Source organism: Eulemur rufifrons, chromosome 18 (assembly GCF_041146395.1).
Source record: "Eulemur rufifrons isolate Redbay chromosome 18, OSU_ERuf_1, whole genome shotgun sequence".
Taxonomy (NCBI): Eukaryota; Metazoa; Chordata; class Mammalia; order Primates; family Lemuridae; genus Eulemur; species Eulemur rufifrons.
In genome coordinates this window covers 21369957-21394013 of record NC_091000.1, presented here as the reverse complement: position 1 = coordinate 21394013, position 24057 = coordinate 21369957, and the positions used below count along the sequence as shown (strand labels likewise).

The 24057-nt window shown below is 33.5% G+C and overlaps 1 protein-coding gene across 1 annotated transcript in view; it reads left to right on the top strand.

The window, feature by feature from the left end:
* The window catches only part of SCLT1 (sodium channel and clathrin linker 1), a 129672-nt gene that overhangs the window by 2403 nt on the left and 103212 nt on the right, over positions 1-24057 (top strand). Inside the window, exons 2-5 of the mRNA XM_069493251.1 lie at positions 4270-4337; positions 12199-12257; positions 12787-12859; positions 19104-19159. Coding sequence (XP_069349352.1) covers positions 4270-4337; positions 12199-12257; positions 12787-12859; positions 19104-19159 — 256 coding nt within the window. The remainder of the gene's footprint in view (positions 1-4269; positions 4338-12198; positions 12258-12786; positions 12860-19103; positions 19160-24057) is intronic.

The following is a 24057-nucleotide window of genomic DNA, read 5'->3' as shown; positions in this document are numbered from 1 at the left end:
TATATGGACAGCTAAAAATATATATATAGGAAAAAATTAGCCGGGCATGGTGGTGCATGCCTGTAGTCCCAGCTACTCGGGAGGCTGAGACAGGAGGACCCCTTGAGCTCAGGAGTTTGAGGTTGCTGTGAGCTAGGCTGACGCCACGGCACTCACTCTAGCCTGGGCAACAGAGTGAGACTCTGTCTCAAAATAAATAAATAAATAAATAAAATAAAATAAAATAAAAGAGACCAGTTCAAAGAGACACTTGTGTGTCAATCTAAGGAACAAAAAATTCATTCTTGTAGTGGGGATTATGGATAGTGGTGATGGACTCATTTTTTTCTTTTCATTCTCTTACCAGTATTTTTCACAGAACAGAAGTTTTTAATTCTGATGAACTTCAGTTCTTCAATTTGTTTTTTTATAAATTGTGCTTTTAGTGTCATATCTAAGATATCATTGCCTAACTGAAACCTGAAAAGATTTTCTTTTACTTTTTCTTCTAGAAGTTTTATAGTTTTAGGTTTTATATTTAGATCTATGGTTCATAGAGTTAAATTTTGTGCTAGATATGAGGTAAGCATCCATGTTTACTTTTCCGTATACGTATGCTCAGTTGAATAAAACTATTGAATTACCTTTGCTCCTTTGTTAAAAACCCATTGTTTATATATGTGTAGATCAATTTCTGAACCATATTCTGTTACATTGCTCTATTTGTCAATCTGGACACCAATACCCCACTGTCTTGATTATTGCAGCTTTATAATAAGTCTTAAAATCAAAGAGTGTTAGTCTTTTAAACTTGTTCTTTTTCATAGTTGTTTGGCTATCCTAAGTCCTTTGTGCTTCCATATGAATTTTAGAATCAGCTTGTCAATTTCTACTGAAGAAAAAAGATGCTGGGCTTTTGGTAGGTTTTGTATTAAAATAAATCTCTTGATCAATTCATGTAGAATTCACATCTTAATGATGTTGCATCCTCTGACCAATGAAAAGGTACAATTCTCCATTGATATATTTCTTCTTAATTTCTCTCAGAAATGTTTCATAGTTTTTAATGTATAGGTTTTGCACATCTTTTGTCAGCTTTATCTCTATGTATTAAAGTTTTTGTATTGTAAATGGTTAGTCTTTAGCTTTTCGGTGTGTGATTTTTCATTGCTTGTATATAGAAATACATTTGTTTTTGTATGTTATGTCCTGCAGCCTTGCCAAACTCATTTATTAGTTCTAGTGGGTTTTTTGTAGAGTCCGTCAGATTTTCTATGTGGACAATCTCGTCATCTGAAAATAAATACAATTTCTTTCTTTCCACTTTTGATGTCTTTCATTTCTTTTACTTTCATTTTTGTGCTGGTTAAAATCTCCAGTACAATATTGAACCAAAGTGGTGAGAATAAACATCCATGTCTTGTTCTTGATCTTAAGAAAGCATCTGTCTTTCACAATTAAGTATGATACAAGGCCGGGCGCGGTGGCTCACGCCTGTAATCCTAGCACTCTGGGAGGCCGAGGTGGGCGGATCGTTTGAGCTCAGGAGTTCGAGACCAGCCTGAGCAAGAGCGAGACCCCATCTCTACTAAAAATAGAAAGAAATTATATGGACAGCTCAAAATATATATAGAAAAAATCAGCCGGGCATGGTGGTGCATGCCTGTAGTCCCAGCTACTCGGGAGGCTGAGACAGGAGGATCGCTTGAGCTCAGGAGTTTGAGGTTGCTGTGAGCTAAGCTGACGCCACGGCACTCACTCTAGCCTGGGCAACAGAGTGAGACTCTGTCTCAAAAAAAAAAAAAAAAAAGTATGATACAAGATGTAGGTTTTTCATAGATGTTCATATCAGGTTGAGAATGTTCTTTTCTATTCCAAGTTTGTTGAGAATTTTTATCAGAATGGATGTTGGATTTTTCAAATGCTTTTCTGCATCTGTTGATATTATCAGATTTTTTTTTCATTTTGAGTTTGTTAATAGGATGGATTACATTGATTAATTTTCAAATGTTAAATCCACCTTGCCTTTCAGGGATAAATTCCACTCGGTCATAATGTACAATTCTTTCTCTTCCTTACTCCCAGATACACTGCCTTGGTGGGCTTGGGTAAGATAAGGGAGAATTCCCTAGGTTACCTGGCAAAGTCTCTAGCTCTCTTCCCTCTCTTTCCCCCAATCAGGAGTCTGTCTCTGCTCTCAGCTGCCTGGAGTTGGGGGAGAAGTGACAGGAGCATTCCCATGGCCATCACATCTGGCACTGTGCTGGGTCACATTTGAAGCCTTGCAGACCAGTACAGTACTAGGTCTCACCCAAGACCTGTGGCAAGTACTTCCTGCTACTGCTGATGCTTATTCAAGGCCCAAGGGCACTTTAGTCAGCAGGTGGTAGATCCTGCTGTGACTAGGTCTGTCTTACCAGGACAGTGGATTCCCTTCTGGCCTAGGGTAGGTCTGGAAATGCTATTCAGGAGCAAAGGCCTAGAACTGGTGGTTTCAGGATTCTGCCTGGTGCTTTATTTGCCTTTGACTCAGCTAGAACCTGATACCCAAGTTGCAAGACAAAGTCCTCTGTACTCTTCCCTTTCCTTTTCCCAAGTGGAAGGAGTTTCTTCCAGAGCTGCATTAACTGGAGTTGGGGGAGAGGTGATGCCAGCATTCCCTTGGCCACCACAGCTGCTGTTGCATTGGGTCACACACAACCAGGTCCACTGCCTCTGAGACCAATGCAGCACCAGAGATTGCCCAGGAACTGGAGTCCTCATGACCTGACTGTCCCAGGCCACTCTAGTACGCCAGTGGTGGAGCCAGCTGGGACTTGAGTTTCTCCCACTGGTGCTGTGGGTTGTTGTATCCAACAAACTTGCTAAACTTAATTTTTGATTTTAAGAATTTGTGTGTGTTCATTTGGGTTAAACACATACACATTCATAACTATGAGTAGGGACAGTTTTTTCTTTTCGACCTTTATACCTTTTATTTCTTTTACTTGTCTTATTGTATTAACTTAGACCTCCAGTAGAGTGTGGAGTAAATGTCATGGGAATTCATCCTTGTGTGATTCTGAATTTACAAGGGAAAGTTTTCAACATTTTGACCCTTAAGTATGATGTTTATTGTGTGTTATGTAGGCATCCATTATGATAAGAAAATTCCCTTCTAGTCCTACTTTGCTAAGGCTTTTTGATGAATGTATCTTGAATTTCATCAGATTTTTTAAAATAACTTTTGAGACAATCATATTTTTGGTCCTTTTCTGTGAGTTTATTTTCTATTTTTTAATTTTCTGGGTTTATCTCTTATTTCCTTCACTTGACTTTCTTTGGGCTTAATTTGCTGTTCTTTTTCTAACTTTTTGGAATGGATTTATAACTTCAGCCTTTTTTTTTTCTAGTATATGCAATTAAAGGTATAGGTTTCTTTTTAAGCAAGTTTTGAGGTATCACATTTTTACCATCATTCAGTTCAAAATACTTTCAAATTTATTTTCTAATTCCTCCTGAGACCCATGGGTTATTTAAAAGTGATTTCTTAATTTCCAAACATAGAAGATTTTATCTTTATATTTTGGTTCTTGATTGTATCATTGTCAGGTAACATATTCTTTGGCTCCAGTCCTTTGAAAAGTTGTTGAGACTTGCTGTATTGCCAGCAAATAATCCATTTTAAATGTTCCATTTGATCTTGAAAAGAATGTGTGATTGCGCATTTGTTGGGTACTATGTCCTATGTATGTTTCTTTTCTTAATGTGAATTAAAATATGGCTTTGTATTTACTGAGAGCTCTTGGCTTTATTCTGGACCTTCTCCGTTGTCTCTTGCCCACTCCTGTTTAATTTGGATTCTTTGTCCTGTAATTTTTCCTCAATGAAGTTTGTCCTGGAACAGTTTCAACTAATTTTAAGAGTTCTAAAGAATATGGCTACAGCTTATCTTCCCAACTCTTTTCAATTCTAGTAGCAGGAATGAAAAAATATCGAGAATATTTTTTTACTTTTGCTAACTTGAAGAGCAAGCCAAGAAAGACTGAGAATTCAAGTTTATGAAATCAGAAAAGTTAGTTCTTTGCAGCTGTTTTCTCCCTATTGGCAATAGTTAGTTGGCTTAGGTGTACTAAATGGCCTATTTTTAAGTTCTAAAATGTTCTGTTGAAATTGATGATTTACCTTATTTTGAGAAGCAATAGACACTAGCCATTTTATATTGAGTACATCAAATCATAACTACTATATTTCTGGTGTTTAAGAATTGAACATTACCAAATTACCCAATTGGTTTTTTCTTTGTTTCAGATCGAAAATTATATGAAGCTCTCAGGTGGTATGAAAGTGAAAATTTTCTCAAATATTCAGTTGTACAGGTATGTAAATTATAAATTCTACTTAGAATTATTCTCATGTGAAATTACAGCACTTTGAAATTTTGGTTACAACTTTGATTGTTACAAAGGAAAAGCTTGTTTTTGCTTAAAGAAAATAAATTCTTTGTCCATAAAAATTGCCTTTTTCCCCCAGAGTTGGAGTTTATATATTATATGTGATGTTAAATTGTCTGAGTTCTAAAATGAGAATTCATTTAAGTTTTGAAACATCCTAAAATTTTTTCCCAAATTACCCTAGTTGTATGTTTTAACACTCTGAATTCTCATAAATTGTGACAGAAGCATAGACTAATGCAGATAGTAAATAATATATGATATTGTTTTTAATATCTCTTTCCTTGGTTGTCATGATTATTTATTTAAATAATGTGTTCCAAAAAAATTTTTAACCAAAAAGGAATACTTATTATTAGACCCTGCATTACAGAATATTAAAAGAAAAATAATGACTCCTAGATAATGATGACTCTTTAAAGAAGCAATAAGGAATGTTTTGCTTTTGTATAAACGAATCTTATAATTAGAACTAAAATTGTTTTTAAGGTATTAAAAATGAAAGAATTGTTTTTAAGTTATTCAGAATGAATAATTTATTTGGTTGGCTTGAGTATACTTATCCTTATAGATATTTTCTTTAGTGTATACTCCATATTTAGCTTACTTCTTTGTGTTTTCATTTCCAAAGACCAGAGTCAGAGTCCAGAGTGTCTTAAGGCTGTCTATCTACTATTCACCATGATCGCCATGATATTATTTTTCTTATATTATTTTTATGCACATTTAGTTAAGAGCTATAATCATTTAAGTGATAGAAAATCTTTCTTAATACAACAGCCTCTAAGTTTTGCTCAGATTCTTAGTTTTCTTGCTACCACTTAATGTCTTATAGCATAGGCCTAAAAGAAGGATTCAGAAAAAGATAGAATTTAAAGCCCAGAAGACCTCTGGGCATGATATTGCAGCTTATCCATGGAAAGCTACAGGTAACTTGATTATGAAAGATAGTTTTATCAGATAGCACATCAATGACTCTAGTCAGCCCTGCAGATGTACCTGCATTATACATTGTGATTATATTAATTAAAGTCGTAGAGTAGCAGATCAAGCAGGGACAAATCTTCCCTTACTTAATACTCTTTGGAGAATTTATAACTCCTTTAAATCTCTGAAGGTACACATTCTCCTCTTATGTATACTATTCTTGTAGATCATACAATTAAATCTTGATTCCTATCTCTTATTTTTAGTGGTAGTGTATTGTTACTGCCTAAGATTCCTCTGCAGTTCTCCATATTTTCAAGAACACGTTGCTGTTTCAAGACTCACATCCCTGTGGGTCTTGCTTTTTACTGCATGGTTTGCAATAGTGAGGAAGGGAGGTGATTTGAGAGCATGAGAGAAAGATAAATCTGCTTTCTAGCAGTAATGCCCATATTCTTGGTTATATGCAGTGAATCCCTTGGGGATTCTTTACCCCAGAGACATTATTCTCATTTCTGAAAAAAATTTTAGGAGAATTTTTTGTTTTGTTTTGTTTTCTGTTTTATGATAAAGGAAGAAGTAGGAGGAAACCATTATCAAGAGGTATGTGGAATTGTGAAGATGTGGAAACAACCCAAGTGCCCATCAATACATGAGTGGATTAATAAAATGTGGTATATGTATACCATGGAGTACTACTCAGCTATAAGAAACAATGGTGATATAGCACCTCTTGTATTTTCCTGGAAAGAGTTGGAACCCATTCTATTAAGTGAAGTATCCCAAGAATGGAAAAATAAGCACCACATGTACTCACCATCAAATTGGTTTCACTGATCATCACCTAAGAGCACATTTAGGAATAACATTGATCGAATGTCGGGCAGATGTAGCGGGGAGGGGATGGGTGTATACATACATAATGAGTGCAGTACGCACTGTCTAGGGGATGGATATGTTTGAAACTCTGACTTGGGGGTAGGGGGACAAGGGTAATATACATAATCTAAACTTTTGTACCCCCACAATATGCCAAAATAAGAATAAAAAAATTAAAAAAAAAAAAAGAGGTATGTGGGACCTAGGAGCACTGGCTCAGATCTCTTGTTATGGTAACTTAGCTGTTACTACTAGCAGCAGAAATCCTTCATAAATTTCTATTTGTCCTTTTTGTTCAGCCATGTTTCCCAGGTGACTAGAAGAGTTCTTGTCAGCAGGTGCTTGATAAATATTTGCTGAATGGATGAAACAACTAGGTCCTTCCTCTCCTTCCCTCCCTCCTGCACACTTAACTTCCAACATGATTTGAACTGTATGTGTCAAATATAGTGGAAGTCTTGGAGATGTGAAAAGTCATAATCAACATGGGAAATACAAGTAGTTCATATTTTCAATTTTATTTTTTAAGGTAAAGTCCTAAAGAAATGCCCCCCTCTCTCCTTATACCAGTACCATAAAATTTCCAGGACTTGTGTTAAATGGACATAATTTTTCTAGGCATTTTTATAATATTGGAAAAACAAAGCTACAGAAGTTTGATATTTATTCCTTATATTTTAAGTCAGAACTTCAAACATGATTTTCTGTATCAAACATGTTATATGTTATGATTGAATTTTTTAGTGCTATTACTACATAATGATCATTTAGGATTGTTTGAGATCAAAGTAAATTTTTTGAATTGCCTTAGAATAATCATTTTGAAGAATATTATTCTTATGGGAATGCATGTTACCTTTATGTTAACCAACTATATCATACATAAAGTTTTTAGACAAAAACTGAAAGTTGGAGTTTTCCAATGTATTGATTAGCTTATATATTTAATACATTAAATATTTGGCTCATTATACTTTCTTAATTCAATCACTTTAAAAATCCATTCCCTTCATTATGATTATATGGCACTTTCTAAAGTTATTTTAAGTAACAACTGGTTTCTTGAACGATCCCTTCAGGATTATTGTTAAATTAAGTTGTCTTCCTTTATTTTTGTGTTTTCTATATAAGTAAAAATTATTTCATTTCAAGTGGCATTGCTCTCTGAGAGTGTAGTAGTAGGCACTGGATGACAAATATTTAAAGATAAGAAAAAGATTTCATTCAATAAGGTGAGTAGAAAATGTCCCTCTCTTCTCAAATATTTCTTTCTACGTTTTTTTTTTGAACACTTGCTTTTTCTCATACTTAGGCTAATTGAATCTTCTTTGTAATCTCTGCAACACCAGTAAGTGTGTGTACTGAAGGGTAAAGTTAGTGCTTTGATTCTCTTGGTAGTTGCTAAAGGGACAGGATGGAATATTAAAAATAAGTTTATTTTCTCCTAAAGCTTTCCCCAAAATATTTTCCTCTTCTGGCTTGGGAATTCTCTTTCTACTCATTACCTTTGTACCCAAAATTAACATTTTAAAACAAATTAAGAGATAAATAGTCTACAGGGAGAAAAGGAGATATGTAAGCTGTGATAAAAAGGAATAAATAGGCCGGGCGCGGTGGCTCACGCCTGTAATCCTAGCACTCTGGGAGGCCGAGGTGGGCGGATCGTTTGAGCTTAGGAGTTCGAGACCAGCCTGAGCAAGAGCGAGACCCCATCTCTACTAAAAATAGAAAGAAATTATATGGACAGCTAAAAAATATATATAGAAAAAATTAGCCGGGCATGGTGGTGCATGCCTGTAGTCCCAGCTACTCGGGAGGCTGAGACAGGAGGATCGCTTGAGCCCAGGAGTTTGAGGTTGCTGTGAGCTAGGCTGACGCCACGGCACTCACTCTAGCCTGGGCAACAGAGTGAGACTCTGTCTCAAAAAAAAAAAAAAAAAAAAAAAAAAAAAAAAAAAGGAATAAATATAAAAGCATAGTGCCCAAAGAGGTATGAGTTGGTTCTGGAGGGAAAAGACAGTGGAAGTGAAATGTATTCATTTATTCAACAAACATCAATTTATTCATTCTATTAATTTTGAGTTCATTCCCGTGCTATGTAAGCTCTGGGGATAGAGCTATGAATAAGACAAAGGATCCTCCTTCAGTGGAAGAAATATGAATTAATTAATTAAGTAATTAAAATTATAATATCCTACAAAGGAAATAAGCAGGCTGCTCAGACAGAAATTAATACGTATGTAGTTGTGGTGGTGTTGGTGGTGGTGACAGAGACTTATTTTTGGTAGAAAGGTCAGAGAAGGCATTTCTAAGGCAGTGACATTCAAACTGGGAGAGAAAGTGGAGAAAGAGCCAAAGAATGGACCAAGCAAAGGCCCTAAGGCGGGAAAGAATTTGGCATGTCTTGTGTAATGTATACTAATTGGTCCCAACAGTAATCAAATAATAGTTATTTGAAAATTACATTTTCTTGCTCCTGAGTTAACAAATTTAAAACTCAATAAATAAAATATAACAATTCGCCTGTACTCTTTGAGTTGAATCAAATTACCAGCTTTGTAGACAGACCATCACTGGCTAGTTGATCTTTCTCTGATGATAGAAATGTTCTATATTCCACACTGCCCATTATTGTAGCCTCTAGCCACAAGGGCCTTATGAGTACTTGAAATTAGACTAGTACAACTGAGAAAATTAAATTCTTATTTAATTTTCATTTTAAATGAATGAAATTTGGATTTAAATAGTCACATATACTTGTGGCTGTTGTATTGGTCAATATAGTTATAGACTTTAATGTAATAAATTACCCAGGTAAAACCTTGAAGAAATGATTTTGCATCATCCCATAATTTTAGGAAATTGATGATTTAGCACTTTATAAAAGAGTCTAATTGTAAGAGATTAGAGTTAATTTCTTAAGCTGTACATCAACCTTTATTGATAAATGATGAAAACCAATCTCCTCACAATATCAATTAAAGGATCTGCTGCAACACTCTAAAATGTATAAGAACATCTTTGCAAAATGCTAGTCAGCCTATACCTATTTCCTTCCAAAGGATAGAAGAGTAATTTACATATTTGATAGCCAATACTGATTAGCATCAGAGCCAAAATTAAACATTTAGAATTGTAATTAGAATATTTAGCGAGTGTATAATTTTGTTAGTTAGAGGGAGAAAGGTGGCTAGAGAATTAGCTTACCTAACTACAATCCAATAGCATTGACATTTTTTCTGTTATACACTATCACTATCATCTCAGGAAGTCATATGCAAATCAAAGACAAATAATCAAATAATTATGCAGTATCACTTAAGATTCAAGATTTGTAAAATTCTATAAATGTTTCTTTTATTTAGTATTGTTTGTTTAAATTTTGCTTTAGAGAAAATAAAAAGGATTTTTATAAATGCTTATAGTCAATTTCAGTCTTGTTCTCCCAACGTGATTTTTTTCAACTACATTTTGAGTTATTATGTAAGGAGTCTTCTAAAAGTTTCCCTAAGCAAGTGGGAAGGAATTGCTAAATCTGCATTTTTATTCCTTCAAAGACTTTTTTATCTATGTCTTGATTTATTATATTTATTCTCAGAATTTTACAATTTTTATTACTTTGAATTATTGGATCATTTATTTTTAGGTTTGTATTTCCTTAGCAATTGTTATTAGAAAATAGTTTTTGAGCAGTATTATCACAGAACTCAGCTTAACTAATATTATTGATCACTACCTTTATTCAAGGAATTATGCCAGGTGCTTCAGTGATAAGAAAGTGAATAAAGTAAAATGACCATATCATACAAACTTAAAGCTAATAAAAATAGCTTTAAGGATGCAACAGATATCATATAACTAGGTAAAAGGCACATTCCTTCTATCTTAACATTAAAACCAAATATGTGTATTAAGGGTGACAAATAGATCGGGAAAAGTTTCTTAAGGATGTAGCATATCTGACGGACTCGGAAGAGTAGGTAAGATTTCAAAAGAGCTTGATTGGGGGCCAAAAGAGAAGGTGGTGGGGAGCATTTCTCATGGACCCATCGGCATGATGAAAAGCCAAAGGAGGTGAGAAAGTGAGAGTTGTGTTTAGGGAATAAAATGTATTTTAGTTTATATAATGTGTTTAACATACATATATGAGAAAATATGGAAAATAATATTAGGAAGGATAGTTTGTAGAAAGCAATGAATGGTTAATGGTTGAGTTTGGATTTAATTTGATAAGTATTGTAATACTACTAAATATTTTTTAAAAGAATGACTTTCTGAATAATCTGAAAGAAATTAGTTTACTTATTTATCACTAATTTCTTGTGCATCTGTTAGTAGTGAGGCTTTGTGTTAAACTCTGGGAATATCATAGTGATTAGGACAGGCAAAATAAGATCTACAAGGTAAATTAAAATGGAGAGATATGTGATAAGAGTAACAATTAGGAAACTCATATAATTGTTAGGTAGAAGGTTAATGAGTACATAAATTACTGTTTTGTAAAATGTTATTCATCTTCAACTACAGGCCATAATGTTAGTAGTTATAATATTTTGATTTTATAAAAATTCCTGAGAAATTTGAGAAGTAATATTTTTAAAGTTTGAACTGCTTAGTTACCTTAAGAAGCTTTTTAACTAATTTTTGAACTATCAAAAGTTAAAATATTACTTCTCTTAACTAATCCTTTAAAAAACACAGTAACTGTTTTTTAGTAATCTAGAGTAAATCAATTTCTAAAATTATATAGGCCACTAGATGCATTTATTCTTTTTTTTTCTTTTTTTTTTAATATCAGAGGATTATGGGGGTATAAACACTTTGGTTACATAAATTGCCTTTGCACCAGCCAGTCAGAGCTACAAGTGTGCCCATCCCCCAGTCAGTGGGCACCTCATCCATTAGATGTGAATTTACCCATCCCCTCCTACTCCCTCCCACCTGCCCAACACCCTATGAATGTTACTTCTATATGTGCACGTCAGTGTTTATCAATTAATACCAATTTAATAATACATATGGTGTTTGTTTTCCATTCTTGTGATACTTCATGTAGAAAAATGGGCTCCAGCTCTATTCAGGATAATACAATAGGTAGTTCACCATTATTTTATGCATATCTACTCATTCATAGGAACTTTAGGGTCTATTTAAGATCAAATTTCATAAATTATTCCACTGGAATTTTTTTGAAGTTGTAAATTTTAAGGAATTGACATATTCAAAATATTGACTGTTCCACACATATATGAATATGATATAGTACCCTGTTTATTTAGATCTTCTATTTCCTTTAGTAAAGTTAATTTTCTCAATAAGTTCTTATACCATTTTTTTGTTTACCTTTTGTTACAGCAGTAAAAAGGATTTTTTTTCCTATTACACTTTCTGATTATTGCTGGTATTTGAAAAAGCTATTGATTTTTTTAAATGTTGATCTTCTATCTGGTGACTTTTAGTGTATTTTCTTACTCTCTTACTAATCCTAACAATTGGTGTATTTTATGGAGTTTTCAAGGTAAATAGTTAAACTGTCTATAAACAATAATAGCATTATATCTTGCTTTTCAACCTTTAAATCACCCCCAGGACATATTGTATTGAGAACTTTTAGTACATTGTTGAATTTCAGCAGTGATAGTGAGCAGCCCTGTATTATTACTGAATTAAATGCAGTGCTTCTGCTATTTCCCCAGGAAGAATGGTATTTAACGTAGGTTTCTGGTAGATATTTTTATCAAATAAGAAAAGTCCTTGAATTTTTAATTTGTAAGAGTTTTTATTATGTATGGCTATTAAATTTATCAAATGCATTTGAATATCAGTTAAGATGATTTTTTTTCTGTTTCTCTCTTTTTGAATTACTCCAATAGATTTTCTAAGGTTATAAAAATTTTAATTGTATTTAATTTTAAACCACTGTCAATTTTGGCTAGAATGATGTAAGAAAACATTTTAAGATGCACATTTTCTGTCATAGAAAGCTGTCTTCAAAGGAGATGGAGATGACATATTAGGAAACTCAGTAGCTGCCCAAAGGTAAAATACTACCAGAAAATTATTTTTTCTTAATTATATTGAATTATCATTAAAATAATTTTTTTAGTATTAAGAATGTTTATTTTATGGTCTGCTATAATTAGGTTTAAATGATCTGTTACTGAATTGACAAGAAAAAGTATTACAGAGTCTATAAAAGTGATTCTCAGCCAGAAATAATTTTGCCTCTGTTCCTCCAGGAGATGCATGGCAATGTCTTGAAAAATTTTTGCTTGTCACAACTGTGGAGGGTGAATCTGCAGCTGATACCTAATGGATAGAGGCCAGGGATGTTGTTAAACATCCTACAGTGCACTGGCTGGCCACTGCACACAAATAATTTTTCAGCCTAAAATATTAATTGTATAAAGATTTAAAAACCCTGGTTTAGGAAAAAAAGCAAAATATTGAGTCCTATGAGTAAAGTAAACATAAAATTTTTGATGTATAGTTTATTTTACTTGTTATATATTTATTATACTAGATGGAACAGAATATGCTATATTTTTAACTCTATTTTTTTCTTTAGCTGTTTAGCTCCTCTCATTACTGAGTATGAAAAACATCTAGAAGTGCTAAATGGACAGCTGAAATATTATCAGGTATGAAATCATAGTCATGAAGCTTTTTGTAATATTTTATTATGAAAACATAAAGTAAAATACACTCTATTTTTTAAAAAAATTGATAAGAAAATATTTAGATGTAACTAATCAGTTTTTGGTTCTCTGTCAGTGTGTTTATGAGCCCACGTTTGTGTTTAAAGATCAGCTTCGTTTTTGTCTTTTAATCTATTATTTCTTTACTCTTGCTATTTGGCATGAGATATCTCTTAGATGCTTAGAGGAATCTCTTAATCTCATTATTGTTGGCTTACATCATTTTTTTTTAACCCAAAACCATCTCACATCCTTTTTGAACTTTTTCTACCTGCATATCCCATTATTTGAAGAATGGATTTTTTTTTCCCAATTTCAAATATTACATCTATCAGATGCTTTTGTCTTATGTCTTTTAGATGCTGTTGATCCACTTTCAATATAGGCTTAAGCTGTAGCAGCTTTTTTCCCAAAATCCTTATAGTAACGAGAGTTTGTTTTAGGAGTGAAGGGAATAAAGAAACTGAGGAAGGTGTCTATACAGACGGATTATCACTTTGGGTCCCAGGGTTTATTAGACTAGGGTGTGTAGCAGGCTCATGGAGAACTAAAATAATACCACAGAATTGTTCAGAGTGCAATCTGAGTTTTAGTAATCTATATTTTTAGAGTATGCTTAATATTTTTAATGTGTTTCTTTGATCTGAAAACGTCTTTAACATTTCCCCTCAAATTTTGACCTTTCTGATACTGGAATAACAATACAATAGAAGCATTTCTTTAAAAGAACGTGTATGTGTCAAGCTAAGCCCACCAAGAGACTGTGACCTCTCTTTGTTGGAGCTTGAATATATCCATGATTGTATTTGGCTCAGATACCAATCCCTGGATCAATTCAGTTGTGCCAAGGGTGGCAGAGTTGACTTAATTTAATGCCATGGAAGAAAGTATAATGACTTTATATAAAAACAACCCCCTTGAGACTGATTTCTTTATTATGGGGCTGTGGGCACATGGCAGATACTTAGCACTTTTTCTCCTACTTTTTCTTTTTTTCACGCATGTACATGAAGAGATTCTACTGTATGCTTTATAGTGTAACACATAATAGGCCCTTGAATATTTGATGAATGATTAATTGCCAGGGCTTATGGAAACCATGGACTTAAACAGAACTCTAGAACAAATGGGCCTAATGGACATTTGAGGAACATTCTTCTCAAACAACACTGAATATATATATTATTCATCAGCTCATGGAACTTTTTCTAAAATTGGTCACATCCTAGGCCACAAAACAGATCTCAACAAATTTAAAAACATAGAAATTATACCATGCATCTTCTCAGACCACAGTGGAATAAAGTTAGAGATCAATTCCAACAGAAATACTCACCTCTACACAAAGACTTGGAAATTAAACAATTATTGCTGAATGACTGGTCAAGGAGGAGGTCCAGATGGAAATCAAAAGATTCTTCAAACTAAATAACAGGAACACAAGTTATCAAAATCTGTGAGATAGAGCAGAAGCCTTCCTAAAAGGAAAACTCATAGTCTTAAATGCCTGCATCCAAAAGACAGAAAGACCACAAATCAACAAACTTAATGCACTGTCTCAAGGAACTGGAAAAGGAAGAGGAAGCAGAAGAAAAGAAACAAGCAAGATCAGAGTAGAACTAAATGAACTCAAGAACAAAAGAACTATACAGAATATTAATAAAGCAAAAAGTTTGTTCTTTGAAAAGATAAACAGCCCTCTTCTTCGACAGCCCTTTTCTTCGATTGACCAGAAGTAGAAAGGAAAGGACGCTAATAAGTTCAATTAGAAATGAAAAAAGAGAGGTCTTAACTAATATCATAGAAATAAAAGATAATCTTTGAATACTATAAAAATCTCTATGCCCCAAAACTTGAAAACATGGAGGGAAATGGACAAATTCTTAGAAACACACAACCTCCCTAGGGTAAATCAGGAAGAAATACAATTCCTGAACAGACCAATATCAAGCACTGAAATTGAAGCACCAATAAAAAATCTTCCAATAAAAAAAGTCCCAGACCAGATGGGTTCATACCTGAATTTTACTAAACCTGCAAAGACAAACTGGTACCTATACTGCAGAAATTATTCTACAATATTGAGAAGGATGGAATCCTACCCAACTGATTCTTTGAAGCCAATATCACTTTGATATGAAAGCCTGGATAAAGCATAACAAAAAACACTACAGACTGATATTCATTGTGAACAAAGATGCAAAAATTCTCAATAAAATCTTAGCAAACTGAATTATTGTACCGCACATCAAAATTATTCACCCGCACATCAAAAAAAAATTTCACCATGACCAGATGGGCTTCAAGCCAGAGATGCAAGGTTGGTTCAACATACACAAATATATAAATGTAATTCACCATATAAATAAAAGCAAGAACAAAGACCATATGATCCTCTCAATAGACACAGAAAAAGCAGTACCCTTTTATAATAAGAACTCTCTTAACAAAATAGGCACAGATGGGTCATACCTCAAAATTATGAAAGCCAAATGCAATAAACCCACAGCCAGCATCATACTGAATGGGGAAAAATTGAAAGCATTCCTGCTTAGAACTGGAACCTAACAAGGTTGCCCACTATCTCTACTTCTATTCAACATAGTGCTGGAAGTCCTTGACAGAGCAATCAGACAAGAGTGGGGAATCAAGGGTATCCAAAATGGGGGCAGAAGAGACCAAACTTTCACTTTTTGCTGACAATATGATATTAAATGTAGAAAACCCCAAAGATTCAACCAAGAGACTCCTGGAATTGATACATGAGTTCAGCAAGTCTCAGGATACAAAATCAATGCATGCAAATCAGTAGTTTTCATATGCACCAATAACAGTCAAGCCGAGAATCAAATCAAAGATGCAACAGCTTTCCCAATAGCATCAAAGGAAATTAAATATTTAGGAATATATTTAAGGAGGTGAGAGACCTATATAGGGAGAACTATGAAACACTGAGAAAAGAAATTGCAGAAGATGTAAACAGATAGAAAATCCTACCACACTCATGGATCGGCAGAATCAATATTGTTAAAAAGTTTGTCCTACCTGAAGTGATCTACAGAATCAGTGCAATCCCTATTAAAATACCAACATCATTTTTTGCAGATCTGAAAAAAGTGATTCTATGCTTGAAATGGAACCTGAGAAGACCTTGTATAACCAAAGCAATCTTAAACAAAAAGAACAAATTTGGGAGGCATCAATCTACCAGACTTCAAGCTTTACTACAAGGTTGTAGTAACCAAAACAGCATGGTACTCTGCACAAGAACAGAGACATAGACCAATGGAACAGGACTGAGAACCATCCTCACATTGTCATCTGATGTTTGACAAAGCAGACAAAAATATACACTGGGGAAAAGAATCCCTATTCAATAAATGGTGCCGGCAAAATTGGATAGCCACATGTAGAACACTTACACAAGATCTACAGCTCTCACCTGTCACAAAAGTCAACTCAAAATGGATAACAGACTTAGATCTAAGACATGAAACCATAAGAATTCTAGAAGAAAATGTTGGAAAAACTCTTACAGACCTTGACCTAGGCAAAGAATTTATGAGGAAGACCCTCAATGCAATCACAGAAGCAACAAAAATAAATAAATGGGACCTCATCAAATTACAAAGCTTCTGCACAGCCAAGGAAACTAGCATTAGAGCGAATAGACAACCTACAGAATGGGAGAAAATATTTGCATACTACACATCTGATAAAGGTCTAATAACTAGAATCAATATAGAACTTAGGAAAACCAACAAGAAAAAATCAAACAACCCCATTAAAAAGTGGGCAAAGGACATGAATAGAAACTTTTCAAAAGAAGACAGACTAATGGCCAACAAACATATAAAAAATTCCTCAACATCTCTAATCATCAGGGAAATGCAAATCAAAACCATGATGAGATATCTCTTATCTCCAATGAGAATGGCCTTTATTAAAAAGTTCCAAAACAATAAATGTTGGTGTGATTGTGGAGAGATAGGAACACTCATACACTGCTGGTGGACGGCAAACTAGTACAACCTCTATGGAAAGTAATATGGAGATACCTCAAAGAACTAAAAGTAGAACTACCACTTGATCCAGCAGTCCCACTACTGGCTATCTATCCAAATGAAAAAAAGTCACTCTACAATAAAAGACATCTGCACTCAAATGTTTATAGCAGCACAATTCACAATTTCAAAGATGTGGAAACAATCCAAATGCCCGTCAATACATGAGTGGATTAATAAAATGTGGTATATGTATACCATGGAGTACTACTTAGCCATAAAAAGCAATGGTGAATTAATACCTCTTGTATTACCCTGGATGGAGCTAGAGCCCATTCTTCTAAAAGAAAATGTAAATAGGCCTGGCACGGTGGCTCATGCCTGTAATCCTAGCACTCTGGGAGGCTGAGGCGGGTGGATTGTTTGAGCTCAGGAGTTCGAGACCAGCCTGAGCAAGAGCGAGACCCCGTCTCTACTAAAAATAGAAAGAAATTATGTGGACAGCTAAAAATACGTATAGAAAAATTAACCGGGCATAGTGGCACATGACTGTAGTTCCAGCTACTCGGGAGGCTGAGGCAAGAGGATTGCTTGAGTCCAGGAGTTTGAGATTGCTGTGAGCTAGGCTGACACCATGGCACTCTAGCCTGGGGAACAGAGTGAGACTCTGTCTCAAAAAAAAAAAAAAAAGAAAATGTAAATAGTATGGAAAAATTTGATGATGTGATAAGTACTCTGTAGATTTTATTTCCTTCCAAATATTAAATATTTTAAAATATTATTTTATAGTAAAGAATTTTTATGTGATTATTATGATCTATCTTTAATCTTAACTAATGAATATATATCCTACATAATTATTTAAAATTAATGTTAATAAATACTTTTGAAGATACACGGATAGTTTTACAACTCTTGAAGATCAATTTATTTAAAAATTATAAAGTTGGGACAATTGCTACAATAAAATCTAAACCTGTAAGCATGTCATTCAAGACCTTGCACATGCCTCTCCAATTTTCACTCTCACTGTATCACTCCATGCATGATTCACTGTTTAATTATCTAGTAGTGAATTAATTCATTTTGGTTTAATTGTGATTCAAGCATAGCAGGGACCTTGAAAAGTTCGCCTTTCAAGCCAACTTTGTAGATAGAATTGACTAATATTACTGATTTCTGAGACCAAGCTGCCTTGAGCTTCTCTGGTTGAAAGGGAGAGAGAAAAGCTTGGAGAACTGCCTGTTCCACCTTTTCCTTGCCAAGGTTTACTGCAGGCTTGGCTCCTCTCCTTTAGCCTAGGGTGCACAATCAAGACTAATGGACGTATCAGGAGTTGATTACAGTTTTGTTTTAAGTGTGATTTTTACATGGCCTTTTTTCTGTTCTCCACTTGTCCAATCACTCTTACTGACAGCTGACTACTTATTTTTTGCCTTTGTGCTTTTACTCATATTTCTCCCTACTTGAAATGCTTTTCCTTTCCTTTTGAAATCCTAACAATCCTTTTGTTCCCTCAAAGATAATTAACCATACCTTCATCTCATTCATTTTATAGTATGCATTTTACTCTTCATTGTATTTTAGCTAGTGATATTTTTAATCATCTTTCCTACTAAGTGTATGTTAGTGACCATGTATGTTTACCATAGCAGCCTTGTATAGTACAGAGAGTTTAGAGAGTTAATGAAGGTGGTAAATTGGAAACTGAATAAATGATTGCTAAAAAGACCTCTATTTTCTTTTTCACCATCAATGTTTCATCTTTTGAAATACTAGAAAAATATACACACTTAATATCAGTCTCACCTAAACTGAAGTGAATTAATGAAGATATACATTCAAGATATAGGAATTATCTGGTATTTGTTATAGTGACATACTGAAGAATATCTTTCATCTGTTTTTCACAGCTGCAAATCATAGGAATTATTAATGTATTTATAAATATTTCTCACTGTTATATAAAATATCATTTATATTCTATTCAAAATGAATGTTGTATTATGTTCTGTATATTATTAAACTATCCCTATTTAATATTCCTTGCTAGAAGTAAAGAATAAGTTTTTCTTATCCGTAGAAGAGTGTCAGAATCTGATTGCCTACCTATGAATAGACTACTTAATAAAGATCTGATTTTCTGGAGAATGTATTGCCATACCATATTTTTATTCTTTCAGAAACAGATGGGTGAGATGAAACTACAACTTGAAAATGTCATCAAGGAAAATGAAAGGTATCAATTAGCTATTGGCTCCTTTATTATTGTCTTAGATAACTTTTGTTTTTGTTATTTGATATTTATAACTATAGTGTAATGGTTAAGAGTATGGCGTCTGGAGCCTAATTTCTGTTTGACTTCTGGCTCCATTACTTATTAGCTGCGTGACCCTGGACAAGTTATAATACTTAAACTTTTTCTGCTTTAGGTTCCCCATCTATAAATTGGAGCAAATAAGCAAAACCTATTTCATAGGGCTGTTAAGGGATAAAGTAAGTGTTTGGAATAGGGTACATAATAAGCACCTTATAAATATTAGCAATCAATACTATAGTGTATTTTTTATATATATGTTAGGAAATATATTAATAAAATGAAAACTTATCAGCCCACAACCCAGCTTAAGAACTGAAATGTTACCAGTGCTGGTACATCTGTCTGTATTTTCCCATCCTCCTCCTTCTTTCTGCCAGATGTAAACACTATCTTGAATTTTGTGTTTATCATTCCCTTTAAAAAGTTTTTATAGATATGTGTATCTCCAAACAATATATTGTTTAGTTTTGCATTTTTTAAAACTACTTAAAAATGGTATCATCTAGTGTTGTGGGACTTACTTTTTCGCTTAATATCATGCACAACTGCAAGAGTTTCAAGGGATGAAATTGGTGAGTCCATGAAAAATTATAAGGCAAAGACCAAGAAAAAGAAAGAAATCCAGGGATATAAGCCTGCATCTGGGTACATGTACATCTCACCATCCCACAAGAAATGGAGAGAGGTTTAAAAACTGAGCAGAGCTTGAAACAAATTCACAGGACTAGAAAGATAAAAGTTGAATGTCAGAGCCCATCAGAGTTAACAGATTGGCATCTCACAAACCTTCAGGCATTGAATTGGGATAGCCTAGGAGTGAGAGTAAGCTGAAAAGTAGACCAGTCCTAAAAAGACACAACTCTGAATTATCTCTCTTTTATATTGGCATAAGGTGATTTGGCATTGATAATGCCCCTAACCACCTGGAAAAAGAAAAGGAAGATTGTTTTAGAGGATGATAACTTCATTGCTAGGCCTCAGAGTGTCACTATACTTTTTAACATATAATATCTAGCTCATATCTGGCATAAAAAGAACTAGTGAAAGGAAGACTGAAGACAGCATAGTAAGTGTTTTAAAAAATCATTAGAAATAATAATCTATAGACACAGGGTTGGTCTTTAAAATAACTATGCTTTGGTATTGGTATAAACATAGACACAAAGATCAATGAAACAGAATGGAGGACCCAGAAATAAAAGAACATACCTACAGCCAAGTGATCTTTGACGAAAATGACAAAAACATACAGTAGGGAAAGGACACCCTATTCAACAAATAGTGCTGGGAAAATTGGATAGTCACATGCGGAAGAATGAAACTGGACCCCTATCTCTCACCATATACAAAAATTAACTCAGGATGGATTAAAGACTTAAATGTAAGACCTGAAACTATAAAAATTCTAGAAGAAAACCTCGGAAAAACTCTTCTGGACAGTGGCCAAGACAAAGAATTCATGACTAAGACCTCAAAAGCAACTGCAATAACAACAACAAAATAAACAAATGGAACTTAAACTAAAGACTTCTGCACAGCAAAAGAAATAATCAATAGAGTGAAGAAACAACCTATAGAATGAGAGAAAATATATACAAACACTGCATCCACAAAAGGACTAATATCCAAAATCTACAAGAAGCTCAAACAACTCAACAACAACAAAAAACAAATCATCCCTTTAAAAAGTGGGCAAAGGACATGAGCAGACATTTTTCAAAAAAAGACATACATATGGCCAAGAAGCACCTGAAAAAATGCTCAACGTCACTAATCATCAGAGAAATACAAATTAAGACCACAATGAGATACCACCTTACACCAATCAGAATGGCCATTATTAAAACTTGAAAAATAACAGGTATTGGTGAGGATGCAGAGAAAAGGAAAAGCTTATAAATTGTTCGTGGGAATGTAAATTAGTACAACCTCTGTGGAAAACAGCATGGTGATTTCTCAAAGAACTAAAAATGAGACTACCATTAGATCCAGCAATCCCACAACTGGGTATCTACTTAAAGGAAAAGATAACATTGTATCAAAAACATATATACTACTTGTATGTTTACTGTAGCACTATTCACAGTAGCAAAGGTATGGAATCAACCTAAGTGACCATCAATGGACGATTGGATAAAGAAATGAGTTTCACACACCCTGTGGAATACTACTTAGCCATAAAAAATAATGAAATCATCTCTTTTGCAGCAACATGGGTGGAACTGGAGGCCATTATCTTAAGTGAAATAACTCAGAAACAGAAAGTTAAATACTGCATATTCTCACTTGTAAGTGAGAGCTAAATAATTTGTACACATGATCATAAAGAGTGGAATAATAGACATTGGAGACTCAGAAGGGTGACAGTGTGGGAGGTGGGTATGCGATGAAAACTGACCTAATAGATACAGTGTACACAATTTGGGTGATGGTTACACTAAAAACCCAGACTTCACCACTGTGTACTATATCTATGTAATAGAACTGCACTTTTAACCTTCTAAATCTATAAAAATAAAATAATAAAATAACTATGCTTAATATGTTCAATGAAATAAGACACAATACTAAAAATTTTGATAGGAGAACTAGAAATTCTAAATAAGAAACATTCTAGAACAGACAAAATATAGTAATGGAAATGAGTTGCATAACTAAAGGGAGACTCAATGGAGTGCAACTTAATTCAGAAGAAATACTCTATCAGAAATATTCAGAGTGGACATCAAAGAGATAAGGGGATAGAAAATATGGAAAGTAATATAAGAAAATAGTGAAAAGAGCTAAAATTTCATATAATTTGAATTTCAGAGAGAACAGAGAGAATGAGACAGAAGTAATATATGAAGAGATAATGGCTGACATTTTTTTTCAACTAGCTAAAGATCTACAGATTGAAGAAACACTATGCATCACAAACAAGATAATGCAAAAGTCCTGTACCTAGGTGCATTATTATAAAATCAAATATAAACCAAAGAAAAAGAAAAATGCTCATAACAGGGATTATCTGCAAAGTAACAGCAATAAGATAATTGACTTTTTGATAGAAATGAGAGGAATCCAGAGATAATGGAATATCTTCAAAGTGATGAAAGAAAAAACAACTGCCAAATAATTCTGTGTCCAGTGAAATGTTCTTCAAGAAGGAAGGTGAAATAAGTACATTTTCAGACTAAAAGAAACTAAGAAAATTATCATTTCCAGAATTAATGCAAACCCCAAAAGGATAATCTTCAAAAAAGAAGGGAAAATAATCCCAGGCAACAGTTTGGAACTATAGGGAGGGATAAATATGAGAGAAAAGCTAATAAGTAACAATTGTTCTAAAACAATAATAATGTCCCTAAAATATCTAAGGAGAATTGAAATACAAGTCAGTAATATTATAAATATAGGAAAAGGGTAGAGTTAATATATTCTCAGATCCTGTCATTATCAAAAAAAATAGAATACTAATTTATATTAAAGGTTGATAATTCAAAGACACATGTTATAATTTCTGAAGTGGACACTAAAAGTAGAAGATCATGTCACTGCCAAGCTAACGGGATGGAAAAGTGGAATAACAACAGTAACTGAAAAGAAAGCAAGAGAAGAGAAAAAAATAATTAAAAAAAGACAAGGCAAATAGAAAGCAAATACTTAGATAGTAGATATAAATCCAGATACATTGGTAATTACATTAAATTTTACTGTGCTACATGCTACAATTATAAAACAATGATTTACCAGGAGGAGATTAAATAAATGAAGCCACAGTTATATCCTTCTAATCAGAGAGATTCCTAAAACTTAAGATTGTAGAATGGGTGAAAATAAAAGAATAGAAAATAGATATATCATACAAGTGCTAACCAAAAACAAGCTAGTAATATCAAACATACTAGAGTTTAATGTGAAATAAGAGTACATGATATTTGAACAATGCAATTAACAAATCTACTTAAGGGACGTATATAGAACATTAATATCCAATACCATCGGAATATGCATTCTTTTTAAGTACATATGAAACATTTCCAAAATTAACCAACGCAAAAAAGCAATTCTCAGAGATTTTTAAAAGATTGAAATTCTTCAGATTATGTTCTCTAATGAAAGTGAAAATTATGCTAGAAATAAATAACAAAAAGGTAATTAGAAAATCTCCAACTGTTTCTATATTAAGCAATACACTTCTAAATATTACTCATGGGTCAAAGAATTTATAATGAAAATTAGAAAATATTTTCAAATGATTAATAATGAAAATAACATCAAAACTTGTGGGTTGCCACTAAGACCATTCTTGGAGGGAAATCTATAATCTTAATTGTCTGTATGAGAAAAGAAGAAAATCTAAAAATCAGTGTCTCTAAGAATTTGCTGCAGAGATCAGAACAAGTACCACAATCGTAACCCAAAATAATTATGTAACATGTAGGGAATCAAGGCTCATTGGATGAGAGGCAGCAGGCATTACAAACAGCAAGATTAGACACTGCCTCCCCAAGTATTTCAGATACTAAAATAAACAAAATTGAACCATACACAGACAGTCCTTCCTTTGTGTGATGGTACACGACTATAAAAATGACATGGCAAGCTGAAACTGTGTAAAGCGATCTTAATAGTCAATGGGGGAAAATTGTGATTGTTCTATGACCTTTAAAAATTTCATCAAAACGCTAAAAACCGTCTTACCATTGGTTGTAAATATACTGTTGGTTATAACTTAATTTTTGCAAAGAAATAAGATACTTTAATTCTCAGGATTTCTAATGTTTCAAATTATAGTGTACTAAATATTAATTTTAGTATTTTTCATTTCATTT